The sequence below is a fragment of the Suncus etruscus genome, chromosome 15, assembly GCF_024139225.1.
Source record: "Suncus etruscus isolate mSunEtr1 chromosome 15, mSunEtr1.pri.cur, whole genome shotgun sequence".
Taxonomy (NCBI): Eukaryota; Metazoa; Chordata; class Mammalia; order Eulipotyphla; family Soricidae; genus Suncus; species Suncus etruscus.
Genome location: NC_064862.1, coordinates 49,110,101 through 49,130,709, shown reverse-complemented (window position 1 = coordinate 49,130,709; position 20,609 = coordinate 49,110,101). Strand labels below are relative to the sequence as shown.

General features: G+C 37.0%; 1 protein-coding gene across 1 annotated transcript in view; it reads left to right on the top strand.

Annotated features, from left to right (window-relative positions):
- Nucleotides 1-20,609, top strand: part of LRMDA (leucine rich melanocyte differentiation associated) — a gene marked incomplete at its 5' end in the record, with an annotated part of 468,042 nt that overhangs the window by 268,694 nt on the left and 178,739 nt on the right. The window contains one exon of the mRNA XM_049788099.1: nt 1,657-1,741. Coding sequence (XP_049644056.1) covers nt 1,657-1,741 — 85 coding nt within the window. The remainder of the gene's footprint in view (nt 1-1,656; nt 1,742-20,609) is intronic.

Genomic DNA, 20,609 nt, shown 5'->3' with positions numbered 1-20,609 from the left:
TAACTGTTACTGTGTCTCATTACTCAAATAAAGGTTTAAAAGTGCACCGAGTGGGCCCGGAGAGATAGCACAGCGGCGTTTGCCTTGCAAGCAGCCGATCCAGGACCAAAGGTGGTTGGTTCGAATCCCGGTGTCCCATATGGTCCCCCGTGCCTGCCAGGAGCTATTTCTGAGCAGACAGCCAGGAGTAACCCCTGAGCACCACCGGGTGTGGCCCCCCCAAAACAAACAAACAAACAAAAAAGTGCACCGAGTGCCAATAGAGACACATCATGATAGAGTCTTTGAATTATAACCTAATTTATAGCAATATTATATTATTGTTTCCCAAATATCTGATGTTCTTGCTAGTTGGTCATTTTCAAAATGTTTCCTCAGTGATTGAACTTGATCTACCTGGACCCTGTGGCCTTGGATCAAACTTTAGACACTATATATTTCCTTGGGGCCTGAGTAAAGAATGCTCCCTAAAATCTGCCTCTTTCTCGATGACAGAGCTTCTTACTTTGCTCCATTCAGAACTTTTTTTCTATAAGTCTCCTCTGAAAGCCGCTTAATCAAACATCTCAAATGTCAGAAACGGGTTTTAAAGGGTTTTTCGAGCTAGTAGGTCTAATCTCCTGCTTAGTGTTGATTCCTATAATGTAGATAATCTCTTTGGAGCAAGTTTGCTCCTAGCAGGGCAAATATATCCCATAGAATGCATTTCCTATTCCTGAAAGAAAAATATAGCATTAATGAAATTTACTTTTTCATGAAGCTTGGAAAGGTTGTAAGCTTCAGATTTTGATCCTAGCAGATGTTCTCTTTTGGATATTAAAACAAAAAAAAATGTAATATTTGCTTCAGAAGTGTTGCAATAGTAACACTGTGTCTGACGGGGACAGTATAAGGATGGGTTCTGAGTGTCAACTGGCTCCATAGTAATAAATAATCCTTTATTCCTGCCTTGCAATCCCTTCTCATGATTTTCTAAAGTAAACTAGAAGTCTGTATCATGTTTTATCACACATAATGAGGAATTGCCTGAAAACAGCAAAAACCAAATTCATCCTCAAAGATAATGCTTCATTTCATCTTCTTCTAGGCCTTGGAATGGTAATGTTATTGATAACCATTTCCCCCAATTTTCTGTGTGTTTCTCAGTGCTCTTATTCATCCTAACGAGAAGCCTAGTTGCAAGGCTCATAAGGTACTAAAACTTTCAATGTGGTCACATCCAGTTGCTGAATTTTATAACAGCAGCTTCTCTTTCTTTTGCCCACTAGATATAGTCATGTAAACCTTCCCTGTTCTCTCTAGCCATTGTGGGGGTCAATATTCAGCCTACTCATGGGATGCCACTGAATCTGTGACAGTTACTTAAAGAAAGCCTGTGACGAAAATACAGGTCTCACTTCTGGCCTTCAGCCTCTCTTCCTCCTCTTCCTTTATAGGTTAAACATAGCTGAATTGTTTCATATGTAGAGGATGCCCTTGACCCCATCTTGTATTTGACCCCACATTACCAGAATCTTCAATGCTAATATCCCTGTTGATTCCAAAGTCTTGGTCCCTAGTATTGCCTCCAACTAGAGATGCTGTGGAGACAAGATTGAGAACACAAGGATTTAGTGCATCTGACTAACTTCATGTCGATATTTGCTTTTATATCAGACTCCAAGTGACAGCAGTGCTGCCTCTCCAGAGCATCGCTATACACCGCTGCCTTCTGCTTCCAGAGAACTCACTAGTCATCGAGGTAGGAGCCCAGATTTTTATTGTTCATAGTGATTTCACAGGGGAGAACTTGGCTATGCAGAGCTTGGAGCTCATTATTGCTGTCTCGGCTCTTTAGAAGGAACACATTGCTTTTCAAGTCCTTGATGAGAAAACCATACCTGTCAAACCTAGTGATTTTAACTCATATTAAACAGAATTTAGTGGCAGTCTACTGGGAGGGCAAATAAATCCATGGTATAATATAATTTTGTGAAAATTTTTGATTTAAATAAAGAAATTAGAGCACTTAAAATTGCTAAGTAGATCATTATCTCCAGAAGAAATAATGGAAGGAAATTTGGAAACTCACTAATATTTGTAAAAGTTTTATTGTTTGGGAACACGATTGATGAAATCTGTAATTACAAAAGTGAGTGAATTCTGCATTATAACTAAAAGGAATTTCACTGGCAACACTTTTGGCAATTCATGAGCAGTTTTCTCTGAAATTTTTGATTATAGACGTATGAGTTTAGTGTATTATAGTTCTCCCAAACATTGTTTTTTTTTAAATGACATATTTAGAATGTGTAAAAAATAATTTTAAAATGTTGTATTTGAAACCTGTTATCTTAACCCAAAGACTAGGTAGTGTTTTTTTTTGTTTGTTTGTTTTGTTTTGTTTTGTTTTGTTTTTAAATTGGTTATGGGAGGAAAATACTGTGTTGTATACCTTATTTACCCCCATTTTCTTTTCTGGGTTGTAAATTCAGCCATAGTTCCTAATGTGAATCTCCTACTTTTGATGGTAAAGTATAGCAACCTTAGATAAAGGGAAATGTAAACTTTAAGCTTTGTTTCCCAAGCAGAAAATTCTTCATGGAGGAATAGGGGATGCTAAATACTGTTGCAGATTTGTAATCCCACTATACTGCATCATGGCTAAGTCAGAGCAACGAGTATAAAGATGAACATGCGATAGAGCCATCTTTCAAAGAAAATGTGTGGGCTCTGGGAAAATAGCATATTCCTATTCTGCAGTAAATTTATTCAAATAACCTATGGTTCCGAGGCCAGAGAGATAGCACAGTAGTAGGGCATCTGCTTTGCATGCTACTGACACAGTACAGACCCAGGTATGATCCCCAGCATTCCATATGGTCCCCCAAGCCTGCCAGGAGTGATTTCTGATTGCAGAGCCAGGAGTAACCCCTGAACACCACCGGGTGTGACCCCAAAACCAACCGACCCAAACAAACAAACAAAAAAACAAAACAATAACCTAGAGTTCCATATATCTGTATACCTTGTTGGTATCTAGCATAGCAAAACTATTCTACATTTAAGTATGTATTGGTTCAATTAGAGTTTAGTTAAATGTTATTGATTTCAGTAAGTTTTGATTTTATGAAAACCCATTTTTCATGGAACAGTAGATAATTAGCTGCCAACATGTTATTCTTTGAGGGGAACAAAAGCTCTCCTTTGAATGACCTTTAAAAGTCAAAGTATATTATTTTATGTACCAATTTGTGGGATCTGCTACTTAAATAACAATGTAACAACAAATTAACCTAGAACTAGATTCTTAAGAATTTAGCCTTTGGTTTCTTGTATTTATTTTTTTCTTTTAAAAACATGGGTAAATGGAGTACTTGCTTTTTGAGCACATGCCTTTCACATCTCTCCTCTTGAAATGTGGACTTTCATGCTTGTATGCTGGGTTATGTACCAGGTTCTCTGCCTTTGGAGAAGCCCACACTCTCTTGATCAGGTTACTCATAACTCTCTTTCTATCCTTTCCCATTCCTTCTCATTACCTCCAAATAAAACTTGACTTTTACTTTTAAAAAAGTCCATGTATTCCTTATTCCATTATATATGCTGCATATTAAAATATGAAGCACTTGAATATTGAAAAAAGCAAGTGTATGTCTTCAAACAGTGGTGATTTCTTCAGTCCTTTGTTTCCTGGTCTTCTCAGGGCCAATTAAATAACCAAAGAAATTCATTATGACTGGGTTATTTTTGGATTTTTATGATGTAGGGACAAGATAAGACTGGTGTATCTCAGTTAGAAATGAATTATATGGTGAAGTTCATTCAAATGGAGAGGACCATATTTATAAATTTTAGCATCTATAAAAAATGCCTGATTGTATTTTTAACCATACAGCTAAGAAACAATTTGAAGTTTCTGAGCATATATATCACCAAGCAATTTGAATGTAATTTGCTAATGTATTTATGGAAATAGGTTATAGTCACTTATGTATAGAAGTACTTTCCTACTGTGAAGGCAAATCAAATCAGTCCCCCACGATGCCTGCAAGTTTATCTAAAAACTCTTAGTGGAAGTTCTATTTGCAAATAATTTTTGATTCATCCAGTTCCCAATCTCTTTTCCTTCCGCACCAACAACTACACAAACTGGTGGGCAGTAGTTCATGTGGAAATTGCAATTTTTCTCTTCATGCCATTTTCCCTTTACTTGTCCTTTGATGTAACTTCCAATGTCAACTGTGATAGGACCAATATTCATGACCTAAGAACTATATATTCAAATGCAAAACAAAACCAGCCTGGGCCTAGGATAATGGCTGGGAAATAGGAGACTCAATTGTTTTATCTTTAACTTGCAGGTCATTCATACATTATAGGTACAAAGAAGCGCAGTTCTTTTGGTTTCCTTCACAAAAGTTTTTCTGATCTTTATTGAGTCTTCCCCTTCTTGGGTATTTACGGTTTCTATTTTTGTAAATGCAATTGTTCTTAGTCTGCTTTGTTTGAAAGAGATGAAATAAACTAAACTCCTTATGTTCTTAATAGTTTAGGTCTTCCTTCTTAATAAGAAATGTTTCTTTAGTAGTGATAAATAACTAATAGCAACCAAAGAAAAAAACAGTTATGGAGTAGTACCTCTGAAAGGTAACTTGATTACATTTTAGAAATGAGACTTATCTTCCTTTGGGGGGGGCAGCCTTATGCAATTTAATCTCTGATTACAAAATCTCAAATAATTATTTCAAATGAAATCAGAGTTATTCAATGTCCAGATAAAATTTAGTCATATACTATTGCTTTCAAGGAAATAATTATTTTAAGAGTATTTCAAACTTCGGGCTGCTGGTGATAGGAAGGGGCAATAAGAGAACTTAAAAAGGAACTGCTGGAATTATTTTCTTAGAATAGAGATTCTTAAGAACTGGTTTTAAGTAAATATGTGGCCTTAGAATGGTCCATCTGAAATCTTTATGAAACTTCTGCCTTAGGTCTGAACATGATTCTGGAACATAGTGGTGAAAATGGCATGTGGAAGCAGTCACTGTATAGACTGTAAACTTAGTACCTTCCTAGAGACAAAGTGCATTCTATTGCACCAGTGGGTTTCCATGTAATAAAACATCCAATTGAAATATGTACTGAAAAAATGTCTTTTTAAATTTCTTCATGTGCACAAGACATACCTCTGCATACCTCTCATAGCTATTGCTTATTGGGTAGTTGTTAGAAATGGACTTTGTTTAGACTACTGTGCCTTTTGGAGAAAATGGTACTATTTTAATCTTACACAATGTTGTTTTTAATAACAATGCTTTTCAAAAAATAAAAAAGAACAGTACTTCTCAAAAGGAAGGTATGTGTTCTCTTCTGGGGCCTTGGAATATTCTAAGGCAGTCACCAGTGATATTCAAGTAAGTAGGGATTCAGGCTACATAATTAGGGTGCCAACCAGTAGAATGAGGGTGAAAGGCACATGAATGAAATAAGATCTAAAGGGAGTTGACTGGCAAAAATTGACAATTTTTACTTTAGAGAACCCAATATGCAATTAAACACTGTTAATTCCATTTAAGAGAGATACCAAGAGTTTCTGGGGGAATAGTGAATCATTTAGTAACAGAAACAAGGGAAAACAATCAAACCTTGGACCAGAGTGATGGTACCTTGGGCAAAGCATTTGTCTTGCATGCAGCCAACCCAAGTGTGATTCCTTGTACCCCAGACTGCCAAGAGTGATCTCTGAGCACAGCACCAGGAGTATCCTTGAACATAACTGGGCATTACCCAAAAAAGATAAAAAAATATAAAGGCTCACTACACCTTTTTTAAGTTATAAACTCAACAATAGAGAAATGTAAGAAAGCAAATTGTGAAATGTTGTGGTATCAGCCTGAACTCAGACAAATAAAAAGGAAGATGTACTGCATACTCAGATTAGTAAAGTTTCACTGGACAAAAGGAAGAATTTCATAGGATCAGTAAAGCTGCCATCTAATCTCAGCTTTAACACTGAGGCTAGAAATTATGGAGCTTCCCAAAATATCTTTGTGCCTCTCCAGAAAACTTAGGAATCTCCTTTGCTATTGCAGATTTACTTGCAAACCATTTCAAAGACTAGGACACCAATCCATTTCCCTGTTCCCCCTCTGAATTTTCTAATCCCACTCCCCTCTTGGTGTCTTTTCTTAGACCAATTCTAATCACGATCCTTGCACAGGAGAATTCTGAGAGCTATAGTTTTCATATATGAACTGCAAAACAAACAAAATCTTAAAAGAAGGTGGTCATGGTATATAGTTAACACAAAGAGTCCGGGGCTTGGAGAGATAGCATAGTTTGATCCCTGGCACTCTATATGGTCACGCGAGCCCTGCTAGGAGTGATCCCTGAACCAAAAGCCTGGAGTAAGCCCTAAGTACAGCTGGGTGTGACCCAAAGAAACAAAATTAAAAACCAGAACAAACAAACACTCCAGAGGAGGTGCTGCAACTTTGACAGCTACCATTGAGAGTCTTCCAATATGGCCTTTCTCCTTGAACCCGTGTAATTTCAGATCAAACCAGGTAAACATTCCTGAATATTTTTTCCTGGTTTAAAAAAAAGTCTTGAAGAGGTACCACAATGAACTTGCTATATATGTTGAACTTTAAGGGTATAGAAGAAAAAAAAATAAGAAACAAGAGGGACCTAGAGTGAGGATTTATTAGACAGGTAGAGCCAGCCTACTCCTCCAGTCCTTGGCAATCTCACCATTATTTGTATTGACACAGTTGTTAGGTGCTCATCCACTTCTCCAGTCAAGGGCCTGGTCTATTTGTGTTTGAAAATGATCGCTGGAACTGCCAGAGCATAATTTACATAGCAACTTATCATAAATAGTTATCGTTTGCAGTTTCCTTAATGTGAGTTGCATTTTATGTGCAGTAATTGATTTTTCTGTATATCTCCGTAAAGCTGCTCAATGTGTGTGGACTCCATAAGAGGAGGAAAAGTAGGAGAGGAAAAGGGGGTGGGGGAAGACTTTCTAGTTCTGTTTCTTCAAGTTTTAGCCATCGAGCTTGTGAAATACATCTGCACAGAAGCCATAAATAACAGAGCATTTTGCTTCAAGTGTTTCCATAAATCAAAGTAAAATCAAGAAGAGGAAAATTAAATGATGGCATGATGTGAAAAAGTGGCAGGACAGACAAAGATGTTCAGATGGGATGCTTTTGGTCAGACAAACTGCATGTTAACAAGCAGAATATTTCTAGGAGGGCAGACATGGCTATTTGAGAACTAAACTATTTATCAGAATTTATTTTAGTTTATGAGTTGGAGGTTAGTGACTTCTTTCATGCAATGCCAATTTTCCCCCTAATATTCCTATCATTATGCCATATTAATTCCTAGGTAATATAAAAATTAAGTGAATTTGATCATCATATACACAATTTATGCAGAATAATTGCAAAGTCTCAAGGAACATAGGTTCATTTACATCATTATCTGTTGTTTTTTTTTTTTTTTTGGTTGGGTGCCATTTCTGGCAGTGCTCAGGGTTTACCCCCTGACTATGTGCTCAGCTCTGGAGTGCCAAAAAACAAACTAGAGACAACGACATGCTAGACAGACCCCTGTACTATTTCTCTGAGCCTGCGTAGACTAGCTTCAAAATTTTAGTAATCCTTTTACCAATGGCTTGTTAGTTCTTTTAACCATTTAAAAAGATAAAATAAGCAATCTGAAAGTTCTGAGGAAATTACTTGGTAAGTTTCACCTGGGTTCATACCCTAGATATAGGGGGCATATTCTTACCATTGTCTTTTATCTTTCAGGAAATATGTATTTGTCTTTAGTGGTGCTGATTATCAGTTGACTCTTTAGAAAAAGCACTAATTTAAGATGGCAGTATGACAGATCTGTTTAACCCATGAAAAGTGTATTGATGTGTGTGTGTGTGTGTGTGTGTGTGTTGTGTGTATCTGTGTGTGAGTGAGTGAGTGGGTGAGTAAGTGAAAGACAGTGACAGAGAGAAAGTCATAATTAAAAGAGCAAAAGGATATGAAATAGGCAATGGTCAAAGAAGGCCTTTTTACTGACAAGGACTCATTCCTTCGGGTCCTGCCAATTAAACACATGGTCCAAACTCCCCTTTTTAGACTTCCTGCCACAGTTTTTCCCGACTGTGTGCAGTGAACAGTGTGTTGGTTCCTTCTGCAGAGCTAATATTAGCATTTTCTAATTATGTAAAATACTTTCCTCTGATGACATGTTCAACAGAACCCATTACTTTCGTTTTCTTTCCTTCATAATGCATTTATGGGCTAATAATGTTGGTGGGATTCTCAGAGGCTGAGAGATGCTAACGTTTCCTTTATTTAAGCGAGGTGACTAGAGATTTGACAGTAGTGGTTGACAGGTTTATTTTATCTGCGTGGCAGTGGGAGTCTATTTTCAGTGCGTGTGCTCTGTTCTAAAGTAAAAGGACTTTACTAAGTGCTGAATAAATTGTACTTTCCTTTGATTCTAGGCCTTGCCGAAATGGTTTAAAAACTCTAGTGTGGGTCATCAAATTCATCTCCCTGCTGCTTTGCAGGGTCAATAACTTCTCTCTCTACTGAGCAGTGCTGGGTGAATTGGAATGGAGGGTAGTGTAGATTAAAACTTCCGCATATATATAGATAGATGTGCATGCGTGCACGTGCTGTCTGGGACTGTGTGGCAGTGATGGAGGAGTAAGCCAAGTAGAATCTGAAGATGGATGAGTCTGCTCGCCTATTACCAAGTCTGGTATGGACTGTAGCCAAGAGCTTGGAGCAACCTCCTGGAAGCATTTGAAATCCATAGGGGTCCATTCCCATCCTTTTTCTCCAAGGATGATTTTTTTACTTTACTTACAGCCTCCAAGATTGCTTTATTTCTATTCTTTGGGCAAAATTGTGGCTTGCTTATAGACATAGAGGGGCTGTGAATTTTGTTCTTCTGTAAAGCAAGGTGTGAAAATTAAAAGTGCACCTCCTCCACACTCCAAAGAGTTATAAGCTCAAATTATGAAGGATGAAGAGTAGGTAGGAGATAGCCTTTTGTCAGTGGACACTCCTAATTTAAAAAGCTGAGATTAACATCTCCATCTACCTTAAAGAAATGGAGGAGGTCTGAAATCAACTTGAAAATTCGAACAGTTCTGAAATTTTAGTCATGAGATTCTGATCTTTCCCATTGCAAAGGCAGAACTGAGACACGGCCATGAGTCAAGTATGAAATATTTGAAATAATGATCACCCTGAAATAATGATCACCCCCAAAATAACTCCAGCAGCATCCCCTTCTTTTAAATTCATGGCATACAAAATATATGTTAGGCTTTGTGGAGAATTCAGGAATCGAGACCCTGAAATCTGCCCTCCTGGAATTTGGGGTTCAATTGAGGAGGCTCCAGCACTGAAGCAAAACTTAATTTTGTAGTAAGTCATTAAGGGCTGATTTGTTTGACGACAGCCATATGTTCTGTTGAGAAAAGATGGGCATAGAAATGATTGGACTAGGCATGGCATAAATCTTTGAAGGCTATTGGCCTTGTGCTTTACAGAGTATGAGCTGCCTAGGAAGGCGGAGGATAAAAGAAGAGCATTCTAGAACAGGGAAATGAATAATTCTGACCCTGGGTGAAAATAGAACAGAATGGAGAAGGGACCTTGTTTTGAAAACCTGAGCATTAAGCTACTTATCCTGGATAAATCCATATCCTGGCAGGCCTTGATTAGCTATAAACTATTATAAACTCCACTTAAATAGTTAAACTGTGTAAGAAGTGTGTAGAGGGAATAGGAAGCAGAGTCTAAACCCCAAGGTATTACATCAGGGTGGCACTGAAAGGAATTTATTCTGATTTTAGAAGCTTTCAATTTTGTTTGGTTTTGGGTCACAATGAGTAGTGCTCAGGATTTAGCCAGGGATAGCTCCTGGTCAGATGCAGAGGGACTATTTGGGTTGTTGATGATTGAGCCCAGTTGTCCATGTCCTATCTGCTGTCCTATTGCTCAGGCCTCAGAAAATTTCATTTTCTTGACCCCTAACCATGTGACTCCAGACATACTGCTTTCAGCCAGTGGGTTTCCCAAACATAATTTAGGAAACAACTCCCAGCTCCATAGCAGTGTAGGAGGACAGTGGGGATGGTAGAATGTGCAAGAACTTTTAAGGCCTCTCCAGTGATGCTGTTGGAGTTTGTTTATAAATTGGCTGCATAGTGACTCTGACAAAGGCATCAGGGTATATGGACGATAGATTATTTACCTCCCCATGTTAGTCAAAGTGTTTGTAAAACTGGCTTTTGAAGTCAAAACTTTGAGAGTATTGTCAGCTAATGGTAAAATATTCTCACATTTGATGAACTGGTAGGATAGAGTCAACTGCCTTAATGTCAGTTTACCCTATATTAAGGGTACCAAGAAGTGGGCATGGTGTATGGGAAGTTGCGGGTTTCTGCCTGTTCCCCCTTCTTTTGGGTCTGGATCTCTTCTAGGAGTTGCCCCTATGAGTTATGCTTGATTATAATCTTGCCTATGAGAGGGAAGACTATCCAGATGAATGAAGTTGTAGCTTGTGTCACTATCAACACACATAACAATATGCAGTCAAAGCTGTCACAAATATTTGCTCTCATTTCAGTCTTTGGAGCATGGTGAGCTACATTATTTTTACAAATTACTGGGGCGAAGAGAAAATACAGGAGGTGACATACTTGCCTTGCATAGTGGTTATGTCCCTGGTTAGATCCTCAACACCGAATATAACCCCAAGTATGGCTACAGATGGCACAAAACCTTGACTAATACCCACTATGTTTGATTCTTAGAACTGTAGCCAATTCTTTTGGTCTGAATGAATGTTTTCACCTATTTCCTACATTTACCCCCTTCTGACCTTGTTTCCTTCCTGTGCTCCCACCTCCTCTATTCCACTAGTTGGTCCCCTATATTCCTATGGTCTCCTGTGTATGATTTTTTTTCACCTGTGGATCACTTGAATTATCCTGAGCACTCCTAGAGATCAGTCCCCAATGGAGAAGTGCTCTTCTAGATTATTCTGCCTAGCCTTTACCTTCCAGTTTTTGGTCCTCCATCCTTTTTGTTTCTATCTCTGGTAGAAACTTCACTCCTACAGCAGGTTCCCCCCAACCCCCCTTCATGTAGATTTCACAAGGTTTTTTTTTGGAACAAGTAAACAAACATCTGGAATAATATGGTGCATTTAATTAAAAAGTTTGTGTTTGGCCAGAAATGGGAAAATCATGAAAAATGGCCTGTCAGGGAGCTCAAGAAGGCCAAAGGATGACGTTGCTGGTGCAGACACTGGGATGGAGGGATATGAACACCTGCTCCATGCAGCTTGCTCCCATCTAGCTTTCCCTTACAGCCATTAATATTTATGGCTCTGCTGCTGGCTTTCTTCTAATGAAATTTTTTGGGTTGGGACTTATGGGAAGTGAGGACTGTTATTTTTCCAATAACCCATGGATTTGTTGGGAAGTGTACACTTAATAATGGGTGTGGTACTGGATCCCCTTAGCACAATTCCATATGCTTTGGGTCACTGCAGGGGCTATTTCTGCTTCTCCCATCAGGTCACAACCCTAGACTCAGCTTGGTTTTGTTTCTGAAAGAATCTTGGTCTTAAGGGATTGTGGGAGATAGAAGAAGCCCTTGGCCTCTGTCTTCAAGAATCTGTGTTCCAGAGTCCTATTAACTGCCCTCTTCTATGAACTTCACTATGTTGAATTCTATAGACTTCTATGTTCAGGAAGAATCATATAGACTAAATGGAAAAATAAGGATATATATATGCATATATGCACATGCACACACTATACACACATGCACATAAAATAGAGACCAAATATCTGTAAGAATGTGAGAAGCAAAGGACAATTAAGGCAGGGGAGATAGTTTAGTATGAAATTGAGGACTGCATGGAAAACCAATAGGAGACAGACATCTGGGTTTGTTTTATTACCAGGGTGTAGACTCTTGCCAAATTATTTTAGCCAGGTGTTCAGAAAGGTCTTCCCCTTCCTAATATGGGAAAGCTCTTTCTCAGAGTCAACTCATAAATGCCTACAAACAGGTAGTATGCTGGATACATATATTTAGGGGGGATTTGGGAGGCTTTCTTGGAGCACATCTGGCAGTGCTCTGGGATAACACCTGTCTCTGCCCTCAGGGATCACTCCTGGTGTGGCTCAGGGAATCATATGAGGTGCTGGGGATGGAAGCTGGTCATACCTATGGAAGGCAAGCTACCTTCCCACTATAAAATCGCTCTTGTCCCATTTAGTTTGAAAAATCAGCCTTCCATTTCCCATCTCTGATTATACATTCTCACCTAGTCACTGCTCCTATAAAATATCTAAAAGCCATCAATGGAGAAGGGATCTTTTATATAGATAACATGCCTGGAAGATCTTTCTTTGGGTGATTTCAGAGTGTGTTAAGCAACTTGTGAAGAGACTATAAAGTTTCTTGGTTAATATTTGGGTGGGTATGTTTATGTAAGAGAGAAGTAGTTTTAGCGCAAGGGTTCTGAATAGTGTTCCTTCTCTTGAGTTATGCTTATATTGAAGGGACATGTTCTGTTGCATATTTGAAGAATACTTAGTCTCTCTGGCTTAGCAGAATCTTGTATTCCAGTATGCCTTCCAGTTGAGTATTTATATCCAGGATGAAATTATTTAAGTAAAAGATGAGAAGTTCTTATTACACAAAAACCAGTGGAAGAAGCTCAGAGGATGAAATTATGGGGCTTAAGTAAAGGAAGCAATATTATTTGTTAAACTTAGGTATAAATTGACAAAGAAGCCTGGGGAAAAAAATCACCATTCTCTGAGTCATTTTCTGAAGCTATACTCACCTATTTTTGAATTCTGACTAGTGTAGCATTAAGACATGAAAGGAAACTGACAACTCAAAACCTAATCATGATATTAAGCCAAGGTCTAGGGTCCTTACAGTGCAAATTCTATTTTTTATTTGTTTTGTTTTAAATAAAATAAAACCAGTTTCGTCTTAGTCTCTGGATTTCTAGAAAGACTAAGATCAGAGGAGTTCTTGGTCCTTAACTTTTCCCTTTTCCCATAATCCCCCTTATTTATCTATTTCTATAAATGCTCTCTGCAAAAGAATTAGCATGCAAACAAGAGTCTAGCAACTAGTAAATTTTCTATGTGTAAGGCTTATCTGTCCAGTCAAAGTTCTATCCTCAGGGGTGCTATTTCTAGGCTAAAGTTTCTTTCTCAACTGGAGGAGCCGAGCAGAAAAACCATGCAGTGCTCAGTTTCAAGCACAAACTGCCTGGAGAGCTCTCCCAATTGAAATGCTGTTCCCTAGACACAGAATAGTCTCACTCATCTATGGGTTTTAAGAAAAATTAAAGACATTACTGTAATAAGGCCCAGAGACAATAGAGTTAAGGGCTGGAAGGGCCAGAAGGACCAGCTCACAATTGGAAGCTCACCACAAAGAGTGGTGAATGCTGTTAGGGAAATAACTACACTAACAACTAGCATGACAATGTTAAAGAATGAGAGAAGTAGAATGCCTGTCATGAATACAGGAAGGGGTGGGGAGGGGGGTATTGGTGGTGAGAATGTTGCACTGGTGAAGGGGGGTATTCTGTTTATGACTGAAACCCAACTACAAACATGCTTGTGATCATGGTGCTTAAATAAAGATTTATAAAAAAATAAACAAATAAGAACATAAAAAGAATCAAAAAAAGAAAATTAACTAAAAAAAAAAAGAAAAAAAAAGGCTGCTCCCTTACTATCATTCCCACCCTCCCAGAGGAAAAAATAGTCTGTGTTGTAAGGACAAACATCTGTGCAAAGGCAATAAGCCATTTTTTCCTCTGTGGATTCGCTATTCTTTTATTTATCTTCATACCTCATCAGTTTGTACAGAATCAAGGACATAGAGGATGAGATGTAGTCCTTTGTTCTTGACTCAAGAAAACCAGAACCATCTTCCCACATAAATTTTCTTTTCTCTCCCTTTCTTCACCTTCTCCCTTGAACTCTTTCTAAAAGTTTGTTTCATTATATGCTGTACAAATCCCATAGTCTGGATTTTCCAAGAACAGATTAGAAGTTTGCAGATCTGGAAGAATGCATAGCAGAACTTTAGCTATGGGAACATAATGAACTTGTTCCAAAGCTCCCTTTGCCTTTGAATCTGTAGAAATTTATTTTTTCATGTGAAATCTATGAGATATACTAAATACTGCATTATTCATTACTCTGAGAGTAAATCAACCAAAAGTTCCGCTTTCTAAGAAACAGTATTCTAATGTGAAAAGAAACCAAAACCAAGAAAAAAACATAAAAGCACTGTTGTTGGCAAAAAGATAAGGGATCCCAATCTACTTCTATATTTCTACAGTCTCAAAACACATATAATTTAGCCTTCCATTTAAAGTGGCAAGCGCAAAGCAATGGATGGTTAAGGCAAAGCCTTTAAAAAAAAAAATCCCCATTCTCTCAGGAACAACTCTAGGAAGTCATTGATAATGAAGAACTTAGCATGCATCCATTTCCTGAACTCTCCCAGCCTTAAAGTTAATCAGTATTATTTCAAGAAAAAAAATACAACTCTAAACCCAGTGCTGAAAAAAATAGGAATATAGACTTCAAGGAGGAAACACTGCCTTTATGATATAAAAAATAATTGTTTTTAAAGTTAGGATAGAAAATTAAAAAAAAAATGGAGAACACTTATTTCCTATTCCTAGGCAACCATAAGTGACTTAAATAAGTTGAGAAGATAAGTGAAAATAAAATGATTAGTCGATCTCTTTTACTAAAGTGGCCAAGAAACCTTTGTGGTAAATTAATAATAAGCTTTAGTCATGTTATAAACCAAAACAGTGAAAATGTATCTGAAATAATCTGAAAATTCAAAGATAACTTACCGTATATACTCGAGGATAAGCCTGGAAAAAACCAGAACTCAACTTATACTTGGGCCATACAGGTTATTTGATTGATCACCTAATCTAATGCGCATAGTCTCTAGTCATCTTCTGTTGTCTGCTGGAGGGAGTGGTGCTTCAGATCAGTCCAGAAATCACAGCTGAGCTGAAGAGGTAGGCGGCTGAACTGAACAGTATGCCACTAAATTATTTAACCAACAATATTCTGCACTTTGTATGAGACTGACAGCAGTGATGATGATGCCTGCAAAACTTAGTGATGGGGTCTGTCCTGGGTTAGCTGCGTGCAAGACAAATGCCCTACTGCTGTGCTATGACTCCGGCTCCTCAAATTCTTTAGAAAATCAAAGTCATCAACTTAATGGAAATGAAAGAAATTGTAAATATTGGTTCAGTCTGGAGATTGTTCTAGGAGTCTTTTATGCAGAGGGTCCACTGAATCATCACACCTGCTTAACAGAATAATTATCACTGAATGATTCCAGGACCTTTGAGTTCTTGTGGGGCAATCCCCAAAAGTAAAATGAGAAAAAAATTAAAAGAAAAATAGCAAACAACCTTGTTTTAATCGTATGTAAATATTAGTTAACCTAGATCAAGTGTATATTTTTTTTTTAGAAAAAATATTTCCCCAAGTTTCAGAGAGAAAATTGAATTATATTTTCACAGAGAAGACAAATTCATGATCTCAACAGTTAGTCATAGAGATGCACCTCCACCAAGATTCAGGTCGTTTTCTCAAACAGTAGAAGAGAAGGTAACTTAAATGATAAGAGATACTGTTATACTGTTATAATGATACTGTTAAATGTTTGAGAGTTAAGCCACTGGGCTAAAAGCATCTTGGCCTGTTTGATCATTTCTGTGACATAAATATTACCAACTGGCTGATTTCAAACTTACTATGTGATTCAATTTGATGTGGAATTGTGCACAATTGACTTACTGAGTTCATATAAACACTACATTGGCTCCTTTACTTCAGCAAGTATTCCAACACTATTCAAATCATATAGAACATAGATAAATAATACTTCTTATTTATTTTATGAACTATATAAAATCTTTATAGAAAATCTGACAAATATCCTGGGAAAATTATGTATATTGGTCTCAATTATGAATGTAGGTTTAAAATTACTAAATAAAATAATTATAAACAGCAACAAAACAGTATAAATAAGAATAAAATGTTCTAATTAAGATTTCGCCTAAGTACACAATAAAATTTCAATATTAATATGTTCATTTCTTTTTTCTTTTTTTTTTGTGTGAAGCAGGAAAATTTTTATTGAAACTTATTTAAAAAGAGGTAAGGGGAGAGAAAGGGAGAAATGTGTGTTCAAGAGAAAACTCAGGTTTCTCCAGAGTGGAATAGGCAGGCATGAGGACAAGCAAGCAAGACACATGTTGAAGGGAGAACATGGGCTTGAAGTGCAAGTTCATTTATTCAATCTTTTAAAGAGACCTAAAGGTGAAAGATATTATATCATTATATAGATATATATCATAATCATTATACAGATGCTTGAAATATCATGACTAAGTTTAATAATCTTTCTTGTAAAGTAAGCAAAAGGAAGTATATACTTGGTTTAACATGATAAAATACAACCATCTTTATCCATTGTCATTGGCAAAGTTCACAAGAGAGATGTACTATAAAGCCAAGATAAAGTACCAATATTAGTTTTTCTGGAAATGGCAGCCAATACAATTAGTTATGAATAAGAAACTATAGAAAACAGATGGCTAATATATACCAGGATTACCTATATTTATTTTTATTTCAGAACTGGAAAGTCAAAAAAAAACAAAACACAACAAAACAACTGAAAGACTAACAGAACAACTCAAATTAATGCATAAAGTTAGCATATAGAAATAACTAACCTTTCGTTTTTAAACACAAGTAAAAGAATTTGAATTAAAATTATAATAATCATAATTATAATCATACATTAAATATGTTGTATCTTCATAAACAAGATACTGAAATTCTCTAGGAAACAGAATTCTTTAAGATATGAGCATACATACCACAATCTTTTAAGGAAAACTTAAAACAATAATGTATTAATTTCTGTTTAAAACATAACCTTTTTTTTTTTTTTTGGTTTTTGGGCCACACCCAGCGACGCTCAGGGATTACTCCTGGCTATACGCTCAGCAATGGCTCCTGGCTTGGGGGACTATATGGAACATCGGGGGATCAAACTGCGGTCCATCCTAGGCTAGTGCACGCAAGGCAGATAGATACCTTATGACCTGTGCCACCGTTCCGGCCCCAAAACATAAACATTTAACATTAGCTAAGATTTTGGGGGGGAGGGGGTTTGGGCCACACCCTGTGATGCTCAGGGTTTACTCCTGGCTATGCGCTCAGAAATTATTCCTGGCTTGGGGGACCATATGGGGCACTGGAGGATCAAACTGCGGTTTGTCCTCCATCAGATATGTTCAAGACAAATGCCTTACCACTGTGCCACCGCTCCGGCCCCTAGCTGATATTTTTTTTATACTAGAAAACTGAATATATTTCAGGTGAGAAAATAACTGAGACATTTGGAATTTTTCTAAAAAGTAATTAGATTGACTAGAAAGTCTGGAACTAGATTCAATTACAAGCAAATATTTAGTGTATGATAAACTAGTTTCCAGCTGGTAGGAAAGTCTGAAGTACTCAGTATATGTTCTTATGGAAAATGTGTAGGTATTTGAGGAAAAAGTCAAATGATTATCTCATATAGATGTTGTAATCAAGAGAGATTACAAAACGATTAAAATTAGGTGAGAAAGAAACCATAAGTTATCCAAAGAAAATAACTCAGAATTCAAGATCCCTGATTAAAAAATATTGGAAAAATCTGACCTTATTAAATATACTTTTGACTTCACTTTAAAACTTCTTTACACAAAAGATGTTTTACTGTAAGCAAAGTCAAAAGATATTGAACTTTAAAATGCAGTTGAAAGTCATATCACTATGATAAATATTATGAATTTTAATATATAATTAGTTCTTTAAATGGATAATGAAATCAACTAATGAGTATAAAAATAGACCAACAATATCTTTCTTGAAATGCGTGCAAAGTGAATAAATGCCAAAAATACAGTAGTATTTTTTTAAAGTAGAATTAGTAGCTAAAGATTGAAAATAGCCACATATTTAGCAGATTAAGAATGGTTCAATCTCTAGATACAGAGGTCTGATTTTTACCATCCATAGAAGTCTTCCATCCACCACAAAAGCACCGAGGGGAGAGTAAATGATCATGCAAGAAGTCTATAATTAATCCCATGACAGTATACTTCAGGGGTGGAGAAACCCTGTATCTCCTAGGCCAAGGGAATTCCCTCTTTAATGTCCCCATTAGTTACTGTGCCTATGCAGGCAGGAAAAGAAAAGCACAAAATAATCCTTTTATCCACTTATATATCTATTGATTGATTGATTTTTTAGACTTCTTTATTTTGGTGTAGATATTGAAGTTGATGTCTCCAATTTTATTTTATTTTATGTTATCTTTTTCTTTTTTGCACTCTGCATGGTTTGATTTCAGGATCGAAATTATTGTGTGGTGCTTGTCTTTATTGCTGTAGTGCTTACTGGATATTTTATTTGGTATTTCTTTCTGTATTATTGTGGTGTTTCAATTACCTTTTTCCTGTCCTCTCTCAAACTGAGATTGAAAGCCAGAAGGACTCCGCCCATTTTCAGCTTATTTGATTTTTTACCCCATTCTATTGCTTTTCTTTCCTTCAAACAAAACCACATAACTCGAACCATCTAGCTCCATCTCTCAAATAGAGGGGGAAACAAGGGAGGGTACCAGGACCAAACAGATATCTGATCACGAATAGTAAGCTAGACACAGTGGGGACCTCTTACTCTAGCAGCTGGGGGGCGGGGGAGGGGGACATGGGTTGCAGGAAGGGAATGGGGGTGGAGGGAGAACAAATTTGGTGATGGTAAATCCCCTGATTCAATGATAATATATATCTAAAATACTACTGTGAAAGATATGTAAGCCAATATGGTCAAAATAAAAATTAAAAAAGAATCAAGATAAATTAAAAAAAAAAAGAATGGTTCGATAAATTACGGTGCATTCAAATTCTGAAATGGTATGTGTCTGTCAAAAAGTCAGAACTCGAGGGCCAGAGAGATAGCATGGAGGTAGAGGGTCAGTGGTTTGAATCCCGGCATCCCATATGGTCCCCTGAGCCTACCAGGAGCGATTTCTGAGCATAGAGCCAGGAGTAACCCCTGAGTGCTGCCAGGTGTGATTCCCCCCCAAAAAAAAATTCAGAACTCTATGCTCATATGTAAGTCTTTGAATGCATATTATTAGGAAATACCAAAGAATAAAATAACTGACAGTGATTTACATATCAGAGGCAGGAACAATATGAATGTATAATGGTTAATTACTCTGAAAGGTGAAAAATAATGACTACCCATGGATGGGAAAAGCAAAGCATAAGGGAAAATGCTATGGTGGGAGAAAGATCTTTGCTAACTATAGATTTGTATTTACTTAGCCAATTTGAACTAGTCAAAAAGAAATTAATTTATATGGCTAAAGTAAAATTCATACATCTTTCTGCAACCTGGTTACTTCACATATCATACAGGGAAATATTTAGAATGATGCTCATTGTATATTCCTCTTGTCTGTTTTTGGACCACACCTGGTGGTGCTCAGGGTTTACTACTGGAATGATGCTCATTGTATTCCTCTTGTCTGTTTTTGGACCACACCTGGCGGTGCTCAGGGTTTACTAATGGCTCTGCACTCAAGAATCACTCCTAGTGGCTGAGGAGGGCCATATAAGATGCCTGGGATCAAACCAGGGTCAGCCATTTCAAGTCAAATATCCTCCCTGCTGTACTGTCTTGTTTCTATTCTATTTCCATTTTTATTTTTTGGCAGAGCACCCTCTGTAGTACTGGAGCTACTTGCTGTTTGTTGCTCACCATCACTCTGATAGTTTTTAAGGACCATGAACTAGGAGCTAAGTACACAGGTTTCTGCCAGCCAAACATGTACTTTATCTTTTCGTGTTCTCCCTTTGACTCCCATTGTGTTTTCTAGCAAAAGCAAACACATAAACAAAAAAAATGATAAAAAGAAATTGTATGCATAACAGAAACAGTATCATTAAAGAGTAGTAAATCACGATGTAGGATAAGATAAAGATGTTTTTAAAAGGCAGGTGGACAGTACTAATATAAAACATATCAAGGATGACTTTCTGGGCAAAAACCAAATTGGGTACAAAACTGTGATAGAATTTATATGTATGAAACTACACAATGTGCATTCATGGATACATTACATGTATATAAATGCACAGAAACAGTTCTGAAAAGAAGGATACAAATTACCAACAGTTGTTTCCTCTGGGAAAAGGCCCAGATGAGTGATAAAGTATAGAAACAAAACGAGGGTTAATTATCTTGATCTGGGTTTTTATAAAAATCTGTTGGTAGTTGATTCATGGAAGAGTAGTAATAAAAACATTGCAGTTTAAAGAAAGTGAATGCTTTTGGGTAATTTGTAACATTTCAGAGATTTTGAAATCTTATTTTATTCAACACGATACCAATATTGAGGAAAATAGTTTCTGTGAAAATATTTTTCTTTTGG